The sequence below is a fragment of the Geospiza fortis genome, unplaced genomic scaffold, assembly GCF_000277835.1.
Source record: "Geospiza fortis unplaced genomic scaffold, GeoFor_1.0 scaffold195, whole genome shotgun sequence".
Taxonomy (NCBI): Eukaryota; Metazoa; Chordata; class Aves; order Passeriformes; family Thraupidae; genus Geospiza; species Geospiza fortis.
In genome coordinates, this window is record NW_005054324.1 from 2,886,118 (window position 1) to 2,901,157 (window position 15,040).

The window sequence follows — 15,040 nt, forward strand, 5'->3', positions numbered from 1 at the left end:
ACCTCACCCTTAGCTAAGGCAATGCTACCCAGGCTGAGCAGTGAGAGGGTGGAACTCGGCTCTGCCTGCGCAGCAACACCGGGACAAGGCTTCCCAAGCACAACATAAGAATGTATTCCTGACAGAGACACTCCCAAGCAAAATTTTAGGATGGTCTCTCCTTTTATCTTCTTTTTACCTCCCAAAGTAAGTATTAGCATCTACAGAAGTACAAAAGCAGAAAGGTAATCTTGCTTGCAATAGTATCCCTGAAATAATCATACCCAGAAGCAGACTGCTGGAAAGCAAACAGCCCACACAACTGAAGGGCTTAATTTCACAAGCCTTTAAGAAGTTTCCTCAGAAGTAATTAAAAAAAAAAAAAAAGAAAATTACACTAACATTGCAGTTTCTCCACAACAGAGTAAGTGGAATGGGTAAGTCAACTCACGCTAGCAGGAAGACCCTCCCAATGCCCATCCAAAGCACTCCCACTCTAGGACTAAAAAAACAAAAGCCATTACAGAATTTAAGAGAAAAGTAATTTTATTGTCTACCAAATCACATCTTGATTTTTTTCTTTTACAAATTCCAAAACAAATGAACTAATTTTTAATGTAATATTACGTAAAAAGCCCATTTGCCACAAACTACTATACTCAATGGAACAAATATATATTTCAAAAGCGTGGCCAATTGTAAAAATAATCCTATGACATAGACATTGCTCATAAAAATACAGTAAAATGCACTTTCCCCACCTCAATAAATACATTTTAATCTGTTTCTGGCTGGCATTTTAAGCCACCAGAGAGTTCTTAATGAAGCACTCACCAAAGTAAAATTTTCCTCGTGTACTTTTACAATTATTGCAATAGAATCTAGAACTGTAAGCATTTTTCCTGCAGTCTTTTGTTTCTAGCTTCAGGGGAATCATGGACAGGAGAAAATATTTATCTATAAAAATGTGCTACTCCCATACTGATTCCCATTTTGGAAAGAATGTTTAAGGTTTTCTTGCTTTTTACTAAGAAACAGTCCACAGAACAAACTGTTGAAGGAAGAATTCTCTGGAAAACTAAAGTCTATTGTCCATAGCAATAGTTTTGTTTGCAATCCCTGTTTAATATATTTAAAACTAAAAAACCATTATGTTAGATAAAAATAGAAGTTTTAGAACATCTTTAAGAACAAAAACTAAGATAAAAGTTTTGTTAGAAAAAAAGAAAATCTCGCCCTTTTTACAAATCTTGCAAATTTTTAAATCCAAGTATTAACTTGAATTGTAGCTCTGCTTTCCATGCACACATGAAAACACACAATTATACATACATAGATCCCTGATAAAGACATTTTCCAAATGGCTTATTAAAAGTCAATTTCAGCTGAAGTCACATTTTGTTTGCTCAAAGCACAGTTGTTTCTTCAGAAGATGAATATTTCTCTTTCCTTCCCATGACGCTTCCTTACAGGTTCAGTCTACCTGTGATTAAGTCAGTGTTTTACACTTCATACAGCTTGTGACAATGAGTATTACCATGCCCAACTGAATGAGTGCCTTTTAAAAAATGAACACACAAAATCAACTCTTTTTCACAGCTGAGGACATGGCTAAGAGGCTGGCAACAGGCTCATCTTTCTTTGCTGGACTCCTTCATTCCATTCATTAGCTGGTTTCTAACACATGAGAGTGGTATATTTGATGGAACAGAACAGAAGTAACAACACCACAAAAAATCCTCTGTGACTTCGCAGATTCATTGCATCACTTACAGCTCTTCCATTTCAAAGTGTGTACTAAAGCTGTTTGCCATGGATGTATGTTCAAAGATCCTGGTCAGGCTTGGTTTCAGTAGCTCCATGGAATGACATGACAGCTCCTGTGAGGTATCACTCTTCAGTGCCATGATCTGATCTGCTCTGGGATCCCTTCTGTCATAGTACAGAGCCCACAGCAAAGTAATAGTGAGGATCATGGCCAGGATCTGCATTACTCCAATAGATATTCCTAGGAATCTCAGCACTTGCAACTGCTTCGTCCCCCTCAAGAAAGTGTACATTTTTTTACCACATCCCTGTAAAACAAAAATAGATTAAAAAACAGTCAGTAATATTTGGGTTGCAGTTCCCAAGGCTTAGCTCATCCTACACACTACTGCTGTCTTTTCTGGCTCTCAAGAATCTCTCACTTCCTTCAAACCTTCCTTCCTTCCTTTGAAAATTATTTTGCCTACTTTTTAACTGCTTCCATAATGCCAACTTTAAGTTTTCTCATACACAGAGACTACTGAAAGATATCTGTGCTACTTCTCAGAAATAACTCAAAGTTAATCTGAATTACTATCAACTCTCACTAATTGTTAAAGAAACTCAACTTATTTTGTGAAGGTTTAAAAACCCATTAAAATCCTTTTTATTATCTTGTTTCTCTCTTTAAATTGACAATCTTCAAAGCTGTCAATTATTTTAAACTCTTTTAGACTTTTCCTACACATAATACTACACTCTGAAGCTAAAACAGTATTGTAGGAAAGATCTATGGACCTGTGTTACCTCATCAGAAAACATCCCATGAAAGCTATGTTAGAACACTGTAAGCTGATGTTCACAGAAATGGAATTTAGCTCTTTCCAAACCTTCAATGCAGGCTCCACAGTTTGCTTCCATGGCCAACTAACTACCACATAAGGCCTCAGAGAAACTCCCAAGCCCGTGTAAAGCTGCAGGGATCCACAGAGACGCAGCAGCTTTGGGAACTGCTGGATAGAAGTGCAAGCACAAGTTATAGTGCTCGTTGCTCAGTAAGGGTGATGTGAGTCTTAGAGATGATAAAAACCAGGAAGAGAGGGGCCTCTGATACTCTGCATGATGCTTATTCTCTATTCTAAGCTTCGCAGGGTTTCACAGCACAATTATCAAAGCAACATACATATCAAGGGGAAACTCAGAGTAACAAACTGGATGGGCACTGGTCCCAGACACAGACATCAGGAATCCATCAAAATGGGCACTGTCTTGAGAATGTAATTTTTTGCATTTACATCCTCACTTCATATTTCTTATAGCTTTTCTAAGAAAATAAAGCAATCGATCAAAGTGATGGAATCTGAAGTCAGGACATGATAAATAACACTTTTCAATCACACTTAAATTCCCCAAAGCCAATTTCCCCAAAGCCAATTTCAAATGCTACAGTCCTAGAAGCATTTGATGTAAGGTCCAATTTTTGCTGCAGACACAGAATTCACACTATACTCAACAGATTTTCATTTAGGATGTAAATAAAATTAATGTACTCTATGATAATTCTACCAGAATAAATTATAGGATCTCAATGTCTTTGCTTGTTTCATTGCTTCATTTTCTAAACAGCAGCAAAGACACACAAAAAGGAGCAAATATGCATTCTTTGAAATTAAAAAAAGGCAACACTGTAGCAAAAGCAATGTAATTGGAATTGAGAGGGGGACAAAAACTGTCACATTGGCATCTTTTCATCAACTAGAAGGGAGTTGCAGCTGTATCACTTCCCAAATTTGTTGTTAATTATAGAGAAACTGGCTGTATTTTAATACTTTTAACTTAAAGAGATGAAGGTGCATGCTGGTCACAATTTAAAAATGTTCTACCACAGCAATATTCAAACTTAGTTCGTTTGTTGCCTAGAGAAAACACCCACTAATAGAGAGCAATACCATTAATGCCTGCATCTCCTGCAGTACACAGACACGTAACTGAGACAAATTACACCCAATCTAGGTACACTGTTTTCCTCCATTCAAAGATGCTCTTAGAGCTCTGCTCTAATACATGTTCAAAATCAGTTTCAAAAGTGAGAAAACATAGCCAGCCCTGTTAACTTCACATTCATGCATTTTATTTCTGCTTATGTGATGCTTCCATAGTTGGCAGCCTGCAATTAAACAGTACATAAATACACTTCCCTCAGCAAAAGCTTGTCACTAAATGGGGAGCTCTTGTTGACAAATCAAATATAGTATAAAACTTTGCAGCAATCATTCAGGAGATTAAGCTTCAGATTCCTACAAACCTACAGATTAAAGGCCTGATTCATTTGCTCTATACTTTCAGTCTTGAGATAGAAAAAAGAATGTATTTCTTATTTAGCATATATTACCAATTTACTTCACAGAGTAAGAATCTGAACTGAAATAAAGCACTTCACTGAGCAGAAAAATAAGCCATCAGCAAAATCAACAAATCTTTTGTACACCCAAATTGAGTATACTCAAAAGTATATTACAGCAAGTTGTAAAATTAAATATTAAAAAAACCAAAATTAAGACAAAAATAATTTAATTAAAGTGAGTTTTGAGTATACTCAAAATTATGCCAGAAACCAAAAGAAAATATTGAACATGCAAGTTTGATTTTTTTTTAAGATATCAATTCCCACCAATCATTTTATCTACAGTGCAGCTCCCAGTCACAAGATGGGCAGAGCTCCTCTTGTCCTCAGACCACAATAAACCTCCAAGGCCACATCATCATCTTCACACTTTCCCCACAACCATGCTTTAAGGTCAATCTGTTAATGAAACTGCACCAAAGGTGAAACTCATCAGAATAAAAGCAATTCAAGAAATTGAAAAATAGCTTTCAATATCCAGCAGGGAAAATATGATTCCTGACAAAAGTACTTTTCAAGCAGAACTGTAAGTCACCTTTCTTTCTGCAAAAATTAAATTGTGAAGGATTCCAACCTAGACTATAGAAAGTTCTGAGTTCCCAGCAAAAAATCACAGCACAGCTACAAAAAAACACATTTATCAGTCCCAGACAAACCAAACTTCAGTTTTATGAAATACCACAATGAATTTTTCTGAAGTACCAGAATGACTTGCCAAACATTTACATAAACCAATTTTAGGCTAGCGAGGCTAATCTTAGGCTCCCTCTCAAACCACCAGACTATGCAAGTTTGGTTTGAATCACTTTCTAAAAAAGCTTTTTACCTTCAGTTCTCCAAAGCAGAAGTTAGGCAGATTAGTCTTGGAAGTGTAAGCTGGTTTTGCACAACACAGATAAACTTATTAGCAAGCACACTGTAAGAGTCTGTGAGACACCCCACAGGCAAATGCAAAGAAACATTTTGCCAACAAAATACTGTATGTATCTCAAAGAGAAATGAAGTATTTTTGTGGCTGATACTACTGAACACAGCCTGTCCCTTTTTGGAATGGATTCTGCAGTGGAGAACCAAAAATAAATTTTTGCTAACTGCTGAATCCATGCAAAATGCTCTGCGGTACAATAAAGGAAGAACCATAAGTGTGCCCTTCAGATTTCTTTTGGAAAAAAAAAAGCCAAGCAGTTTTTCTTTTATCAAGTGGGTCTTAAGACAGCCCTTACGTCCTACATAATAATCATCTTTGGCTATTAATTTTCTCCAAATAGAATCAAAAGAACTTGACAATATGAAGTGCTCAAAGAACCATTTTCCTGGAATATGGCACGGGCATGAAAGGTTAGCAGAAGAGGTGACACAAGAAAACCTTGCACTTTGGACACTACATTCCAATGACTAATACTTCTCAGAAATTTTTGATCTTCCTGTGCTCAAAGAATAGCTTTTCACTGAGTGACACTGCTTACATACTCCTGCCTTTCCAGGCAGGGAGCAAATGAATGTACTACAACTTCTATAAACTCCTTGGAAGCTCTCTACAACAGACTTGTCTGTATGGTATTAACAGTAGCAACAGTATTACAAAAAGAAACCATTATTGCAGAGTAAGCCACAATTTTCAGCTTTTCAAAAGGTGTAAGGGACTGGTAGAAGAAGCCTGAATGCCTTTCTCATTCAGGGACTGACACTTCTAAGCATAACCAGTGCTGTCAGTGCTGTGAGCCTTACCAAAAGGCAAGAGAAGGTCTACAAGTAACTGGTGGGAAAAAACCCAACCTCTGCCACTGTCTTTAAGGTTCCTAGGCACCTGTCGTTTGGCAGCTGTATCTTCTCTTTTCCTAGTGGAAGCACAGCCTCCTAAAATGGATGTCTGAAACTCCAGATTAGATTAAATAATTTCTGTTCATAGAGTCATTACCACACAAATCAATTTCCCCAAAACTTGACTGTTTCCCGGCAATAGCTAATATTCATTTTGGCTTGTTTATACAGTGAATCTCCTCTGCTTCAGAGGTGTTGCTCCATAGCTCCTTAACAGCAGCCATGCAACAGATTCTTGTAACAGGTCTTAAATAGCCCCTGAGACTGGGAGAAGATAAAAGGTTCTTTGGGTCCTCTTCCATAATGCAGAGCTGCACCACCCACTGGAGAAATGTTCACGCTGCAGCATCTGAAAGCATGATTCTAAGGCCCATCCTCCTTCTTATGCACCCTGTATTACTCCAAAAGCAATCCAGTGAAGAATGCACCTCTTCTCAGATCCTCACAACTACATGACTGAGCCACGCTTTCTGTCCGCTGTTGGACTACTTGGACTGCTGGTGATTCTACTGCTACTAAATGTACAATTACAGGTCTTCAGAGATCTGCTAGCATAAAAAAAAGGTGGCTAACAAAGTGCTTTGCAGAAAAAGGTGACTTTAGACAATATTTGTGAGAAAAGAGTTTTAGTAAAGAGCACATTTTCTTGTTTTTAAAATTTTCACCCTAAAAACAGTAATATCTTGCTATCATGATGACCTCCCTTACCCACTTCGAGTTCAAACAGGTCCTTCTTGCCTTGTTTTAAGGCTTTCTTTGCAATTCTTTTTAAATGATCATACTATAATATAGGAAGAGCATTTTCACGACAAGTTTCTACACATGGTCAGAGTACAACAACTGAATTATCTGCCTCCTGACATGATTCCTGTTAACAAGAGAGCTCTCATCTTTCAAAGGAATTATCAAAAGCATCCTTCACTGTACAATTCACTAAAATACTCTTCCACTTACCCTGTGGTAGTTTGATGGGATGGAGCCTGGACTTTATGTCACACCTAATTTATAACTTTTGGATCGGAATAAATTTGAACTCCAACCTAACCAATACAAAACAAACACTTCAAATTTTAAGTACATCTCAGGTTTTAACGGCATTGCCACTAACTCATCTCACTTCCAGGTAAGGGTGGGTGGGTGGGTGGGTTTGTTTTTCCTTCTTCTCTCCCTCTGCTTCAGCATTAGCAAATAATAACCATAAACACTTTCCATAAACACAACTACTCTACAAAAAATTACTCTATTGCACTGCAAATGATGAATTTGGAAAACTACTGGGTCAGGAAGAATGAACAAAACCTTCCAATATATTCATATTTTTCTCCTTACCTCCTGATAGAGGTCACTGAGATCCTCATGATGTGCCTGCTTAGAGCATCCTGGGAACTCCCTGACACAACAGGAGTCAGGTGGCCAGTCCAATTCTGTCATTTCCAGCCAGTCTGTGAAGTACACCACGCCACAACATTTAAACTGCAAAGGAAGGATTAGCCAAGATCAGTAATAATGATGCTACTTCTTCAACAGGTTAAGTAGGTCATCAAAAAACCTCACAAAGTTCCTAATACGAACTTTCAAAATATTTACATAGAACTAAAAACACCTATGAGTGCTTCCATGTATCTTGTTTTGCTATACTTTGACATAAAAGCAACATGAAAAATGTAATATAGTGACCAATGAATACTTGAGAATCAGCCAACAATACTGCTCTGTCCTTTAAATCCCAACTGCTTCCTCAAAGGAGGCTTCACAGAAATTGTCCTATCTCTGGATTCTCCTATCCTTATTACAAGAACTAACACAATTTCATGTCAAAATGCAGACTAACGAACAAGTATACCTGTGGCTGAAAGGAGTAGCAGAAAAAGGTCATACTAGTGAGGACTATTCTTGCAAGTGTACAACTACAGACACATTTGCTGAAAACAGAAAAAGCACAGATTTATCTGAATATAAGAAAAAAATTTAAAAAGCAAAAATGTATAGAAAATCACAAATGCTGAAAGGAAAACTGAAAATGGCAGGAAGAGGTATTACATTAAAATAAATACTACAACAGAATCAACCACAAAAATCAGAAGTTTGGCTGCAAAGCAGATGAGCTGTAATTGGCTACAAAACCCACCAGGACCAACAACCTGTCCTCTTCTCTGCAAAGCACACCCTGAGATTAAAAGCCAAATGACCAGTCTCCCACATTAGCAGCTGCTTTCACACAGAAAAGGATGAAGCAGCCACATTAGATTTGGTTTGGCACTGGATGTGGACTTGACATGACTGAAAAGATGCTTTGCTGCAGAAATAAGATGCTACTTTCTCTGCCTGAACATCCTCCAGGACCAGCCTGAGTGTAAGTAATTCCCTGAGTCTTTTGATCCACAGGCTTGGGAACACAGCTGGCCCTCTCTACCTGCTTCAGAGCCAGGGTGCTGTATTCCACACCACTCATTGCTCACGATCAAGCAGACCAGTGCCCAGACATGCGGGCACACACTGTGCCTTTAATTCAGCAGTCCTCTTAAAAATCTCACTTCTCCCTTCTATACCACAGCTCTCGTGTCTCAGTTTTTATTGGTTGGTTACTGAAACTCCTCCCAGCACTGGCCTTTAAGGAAAGCTCAAGCTTTGGCTCCTCATTGCAATTGCAATTAAACACCCTTTTCTTGTATCTTTGATCTCTTGTATCTTTTCTTTCCCCACCAAGTTCTTCTTTGTTGACTCTTTCCATCTTCCCTACCATAGTCACAACTTTGATATTAGACCAGCAAGAGAACTGGGGGAAAACATATTTCCCATCTCACTCAGATGTTAAAAGATACAGAAGAAAGAATACCAAGCTGATTGGGGCTGAACCTCTGAACAGAAATTGCAACACAGATTTGAACAGAACAGATTTGAAATTGCAACACAGATTTGAACAGAACTGCAATTACAATTTTGCTGACTGAAGAAGGGCCACAAGTGCTTACTCAGACATCAAGCACATACCAGGCTCATACATCTAGCATCTAAACTATGGGTAGATGGAATATAAATGAGAGCCCACCAGTTAAGTAGAAACTGTAAAAGGGCTTTCTCAGTTCCCCAAATCATTCATCTGGTCACAGGTGCCATTAGGAAAATCTAACTTCTAAAAATTTCTTCTACCTTCTAAAGGAAATTCTTCTCCTCTAGAAAAATCCGGGCTTAGTTGAAGTGTTTTATTATTAATATTCATATTATAACCACTCATTATGATGAAACTACAACAACTAGGAAAGGAGGCAGTATTTAATCTAATCAACCTATCCATTCCAACCAACATACAATACCAGCTCTATTCAAGGCAAATTGATTGTGACTATTTGGTTGTACTATCTCAGGTACAGAAGAGACATAAACACTCTACTTGCACATGAAGAATTACTCTATTTCACAGAGCACTCACATGGCCAGAGCAGGGAACTGGGCGGGAGAGTAGGGGGGTGCTGGTGTGTAACCTCTTTCTTCCAGGTTTTAGTATAAATACAGACTAACCAAGTGCTGCCAGGAAATGTTTAAATAAACAGGAAATCTGTGCAACAATGATAGATTTCAACATTTCAACAAGGGCAGCACAATGACAGGCATTTAAAGAGTTCTCTTCCTGCACGTGAGTTATATTTGGAGTTAATGGGTTTTACCTTGGGCAATTTCATGTTTCTGTAACATAATACTTCATTCTATAAAAACAATTCTGAATTTTAGTAGGCTAGAGGGCAAAGCTGTGAATACACAAGGAAGCTTTTTGGGTTGTTTCCCACCCCCCAGTCAAAGGAAATAAAAACCCTCATCACTTTCACAAACCTCGGCCAAAGAGACAGTGTTGGCATCTTTTTGGAAACTTCCTTTCCCATTCCTTTCCAGCTAAACATATCTTAACCATGACAGCTCCATGAAAGGAAACTAACAGAGCCTATGGGAAGGGGAGCACAGTTTAATATTAAAACAACATATAGATACAGTCATTTTACTTTACCTGCAGATTTTTAATTTTACATATATCATATATTGTTTAATGCTATCGTAATCCTGAAAGGTATTGGTGCCCTAACCTTACTGAAAAAGGATATGAAAATATTAGCAATTTAAATTAATTTATTAACATTCTGGTTTCGGTGTTTAAGTACCTTTAGGGCCTACAAAAACCAAAGAATTGGATATCAAGGGATGTAAAAGACACTACACATTGTTTCATACCAAATGAACTCGCATTTATTTTGCCTACTCACTTAAAGCCAAACCTTTTCACTGAGCAGGTACTCCTTTAGTTCATGAATTAACTATCATCTTACCTCCCTCTGGAAGAAATTCCAAGCATGGGTCAGCCACTGGTACCTAGGTAGGCCATAATTGGTCATCCTGGCTTTCAGTGTGATCATATCGGACCACTGCACAGGAACCTGGAGCAAGGAGAGAGAAGTGACTGACACAGTGGATCAGCAGGCTTGTGGCTCCAAACCCCCAGGTTCCATCTGTACTGAGATCTCTGCAGTGCAAGGACTAAAATAACTGTGTACACAAACAAAACAGGAAAACAAGTGTCGCAATTTTTATGATACTAATACTTTACAAGCTTTTCTTAAAGTATCAAGGAAAAGTTATTTGTGTCCTTTGCTTACAAATTAATGTACATTGAAAAGCAGTTACATTTTGGAGACATTCAGGGACGATTTAGTACAATTTATTTATATCATTACCAGATTTTTTACCTGGCATAAAACTTGAACTGAGTCCCATCCAAGTCATCAGGGATAGTATTTGTCTGCCCTAGTTTAGGTATCCCCCTGGTGTTGTCTTAGATAATAGAAATAAACAGACAGCCAAATAGGGAAATTCATCTCAAGATAAATAATTTAAACAGAGCAGATGAATCATTCCCTTGAAGTCTCAAATTCACTTCACTGTCTAAGGTGAAAAACTTTGATTTAAATGTCTAACTTCTACATATGTAAAATTAATTGAGATAAATTCTATCCCTGGAGTTTTTTCAGCCGTTTTCTGGCTTTGTCTGGAGCCCTGCACACAGGTATACTGAATGTGCTCCATTTCAGTAACTTGTTCAAGAATAGTAACAAGGAAGTATAGACAAGGCCTTATGACCTTTTTTCCCAAACACACTCACAGCCTTGTGAATATCTTCTCTTCTGAAAGGATTCCTGAAGCATTTTTCTTTCAACTGTGACAACTCAGAAGTGAGGTGCTGGAGCACTCCATTGTCTGAATATGACACCTCAGTTAGCAATTGTTGCAAACAAACAGAGGCAAGCTCTATGGCACCTGGCATACAGTGAAGTTATGAGTCAAAATCAAAACCTCACTTCAATTCAGCAGCACACATTTCAGTGTGCCAAAACAAAACAAGGATCTGAAGACTGCAGTCTCCATTCTATGTCACCACATACCATCCATGCTGCGTTTTGCCTTGTCTCTATCAGCCTTAATAGCCATGGTGAAAGAATACACAACTGCAATATCAGCTGTCACTTGGATGGGAGGGGAGCCCAGCTCCTCTAGCAGTCATGACTTTGCTCTCCTATTCAATTTGAAGCTAACAGTAAGGGCATTCTTTAAACAGCAACAAATTTTATCTAAGAAGACAAAATTTGCACAATACTTCTCAAGGAACCTGGTCTTCATTGTGCTAGATGCTCTGCAAAAAATATAGAGACAATCACTGTCTGCCTGAACCCATAATACAAATAGGAACATTTGATAACATTTCATTACCACTGCTAAATTATACTACATTTTTGATGCCCTAGTAAAGCTTCATATTGTCAATGTAATAATAAGGTGCCAGAAATTTAACGTGCTTTTCCCTTAGCAGATTTTTTGCATTGAACTCACAATGGTTCACATGAAAAATATGTTAGCAGTAGAGTACTAAAAATACATAAAAGTATTACCAGAGAATATTTCTATCACAAACATTTACACAGGTCACTATAATAAATTAATTTAGTTTTGCACTCAATGCATTTCTCTTTCATCTGCACTGTAAGCTAGCACTCCACTTTCTTCGGATAATATTTGACAGTGCTGCAATTAAGCAAATATTTGCTAGAATGTTTTTTTATTAACTTATTTGAGTTAAATACATTCCAAGGTTACGTCCACAACAGAATACATCCAACTTCTTTAGGAAATCAATGGAAAGCAGGAAAAAAAAATCAAGTGAGAAAAGGAAATTAAAAGCAAAGCGAAACAATGTAAACCTCACTGTAGGGAAGGAATTTGAATGCTGGAGCTAAGGAGGGATTCCAGAATCTGTGTGTTTGCTGCAAGAATGCCAACAGGTAAAACCGTACAGGTAATAATGGTACATCAATGTACCTAAATATCTTGCTGTAACCTCATATACACACTAGTGCACAATAATACAGGACTGAGATGCATTTGTTTGACTATATCCAATACTCATGTGTAGACAAACAAAAATAAGAGATGCTGCTTTGATTTCAACCTAAGTTCTATAAAGCTCAGTCTGCCACTGAGATCTAATTACTCATTATTATTTTTTTAACGACTATCAAAGCTTGATCAATGCATAAATAAGCCAAGGACTCACACTGGCTTTTCAATCTTGTGGGTGGAATAAATTAGTCATGAGGCACATTACATGCTGAGAGGTATCATGAGCTGGAAGGAAAGCTGTTTATGCAAGGACTCTTAGAGCAACTTGTCCACATAGCAAGGAAAGCCCATACTGGATCAGCAGAGGCAGTTATGCCTCAGTGACACTTCTGACAACATCACCCACACTACACTACATACCCACCTACACCAATGCCAACTGATCTCTGAAACCCACCACAGGCTCATGTGATTTAATGCTACTGAAACCAATATGATATCAAGACAACTCTATGGTTACAAGAGGGAGCTGTCTTATCTTTATGGAGTAGGAGGAAGCATATTATATGGAATGACCTGCACAGGTATGGAAGAACCGCTGAAAAATAACTGTTCTCTTCAAGACTGCCACATTCCTTATGATTTTCAGTAGCAAGAAACCCACCTCATCACATGAAGAACAGTAGTGTTAGGACAAAGTGAATAATAGTAAGAAATCAGATGGAAAGAGGAAACAACAAAAAAACAACAACCAGAAAGACCCAACCTAAACCAGTAATTCAGGAGATGAAGAATAAAAAAAATACATATATATAGGCAGAGAAGAAAAGAGACAAAGAAAAGCAAAAAAAAAAGAGCAACTGTTTGCTGTGACCCACTGCAGAAGCTGCAGACACTTAATCCAGTGCTGCTTCCTTTATTTAGCAAAGGGCTGAAGGGACAGCCATGTTTCCTTCAGAAGGGAAACTGCTTAACCAGTGACGTAACATATGGTCGGGTTCTGCCAGCCTTCATCAAATTGTCCCAGGTTTGGGTTTCAGTAGAACAGTAGATAACCAAAAGTTTGGGGGTCAGACTAAAACACATCATAACTTCAGGTTTCCTAACTAAATAGTGAAGGTTGAAAAAGCATGTTCCAGTGCTGTGAGGGCTATGATATTTCAGGCAGTTTCCACTGACAAGAGTTTTGTGGAATTATGCATTTTAGTTGTAACAATCATCCTTGGCAAAACCCCTGCAGAGGGCAGCTGTGCCCATAACATGAAGAATGCCTCTTGTCTGTATTCCCAATTTTAAAATGAATCAACGCAAGCTGACATTTAAAGCAAAGGAACAGACTTAACCTCTATTATATTAGAACAGCTTCCTGGAATCTGTACTGCAAGGGAATGAATTCTGATGCAAAGTCCTGCTATGCAACTTCAAATCTGTAAGAATTTCCTTTGGTCCAAGTACTGCGTAAATATCAAGAAAGCCACCTCAACATCTTACTGCAATGTAATTGTCATTCACTGTTGGAACGACCATTATATTGGGCATATCTTGGCAGTAGAGAGAAAAATATTTGTCCCTCTGTTCATAAAAATGTACTAGACTGAATAAAAGATGTAAGGATATAGCAGCCAGCAGTTACATTCCAGTTTAATTTGCTCAACACTTACCTATTTTGTTACACAATGGTTACAAGTCCTCAGTTTGAAAAATTAAAGGTTGGTGTAATTATAAAAACTAGACAGAGATAAAACCTCTTCACAAGTTTACAGAAGAGTGTTTTATAGTCAAGACATGTTTTGCTTAAAACTGGCATTTATAGCTTGTGGAGGCAGTGTGCAGATTTTAGCAGACAGCAAGTCCTCTATGGAAAGAACACGCTGTCTGTTTACAATGTAGTACACTTTAAAACACAAAGAACTTTTGGGACAAAAATCCCTTCAAATTCTCTCATCTCCTCTCTCAAAATCCGCATTTAAGCCTGAAGTTCTAATTTATCCTCAGAAATATCAAAGACTTCAATGAGAACCTGCCTGAGCAACAATCAACAAAAAATTAAGTTCTTAAATGGGGGGATGAAGGATTTGGCTCTCAAATATAGAGGGGGTAAGGAGAAACCCAGACAGGGCCTTCCAGACAGACAAGCTCTCCCAGGAGAATTCTCTGTTTAAAATGAAGGCAATCAGTTGAAATTAAACTGTCAGAATAATGAACAGAGATAAACACTACAGCAATTAGAAAAAAGCCAGCTAATGGAAAACTTAGTTTTATTCTGCTGAAAAAATGCAGCCTCCTTTTCTGACTCACCGTTATTTCCTGCTCGTAGGTCCAAACACCACAGGCCAGTTCAACGCAGAATATTACAAGCAAGCTTCCAAAATACTGCAGAAAACAGAATGGTCTTAGCTATTTTTCTAAGTTGATAATGTTAAGTCTTTTTCCAAAGTTAAAGAACATCTGAAAATATTATTAAAATTTCATATGGTTTAAGACATGGAAACAAAAATACATTTTTGTAACCAAAATATAGAAGACTCAGGCAGCAAACTTTATAAAAGCTAAAATCATAGGACATTTCTTTCTTGAAAACTACATTCTTATCAAAGTGATTTAGGTATATAAGGTCTGGCCTAACTGTACAAATATTTAGAGATTAATTGAAATATCTTTTACTATTAGAAGGTATAACCCTTGAACTACTTAAAAAGAGGAAATACAAGT

At 37.6% G+C, this 15,040-nt stretch overlaps 1 protein-coding gene across 1 annotated transcript in view; it reads right to left on the reverse strand.

Annotated features, from left to right (window-relative positions):
* Positions 1-507: 507 nt before the first annotated feature.
* TSPAN12 (tetraspanin 12) overlaps positions 508-15,040 on the reverse strand; it is a 29,179-nt gene continuing 14,646 nt past the window's right edge. Inside the window, exons 3-6 of the mRNA XM_005420902.2 lie at positions 14,627-14,701; positions 10,267-10,374; positions 7,280-7,423; positions 508-2,054 (exon numbers count right to left, since the gene is read on the reverse strand). Coding sequence (XP_005420959.1) covers positions 1,749-2,054; positions 7,280-7,423; positions 10,267-10,374; positions 14,627-14,701 — 633 coding nt within the window. The 3' untranslated portion in view covers positions 508-1,748. The remainder of the gene's footprint in view (positions 2,055-7,279; positions 7,424-10,266; positions 10,375-14,626; positions 14,702-15,040) is intronic.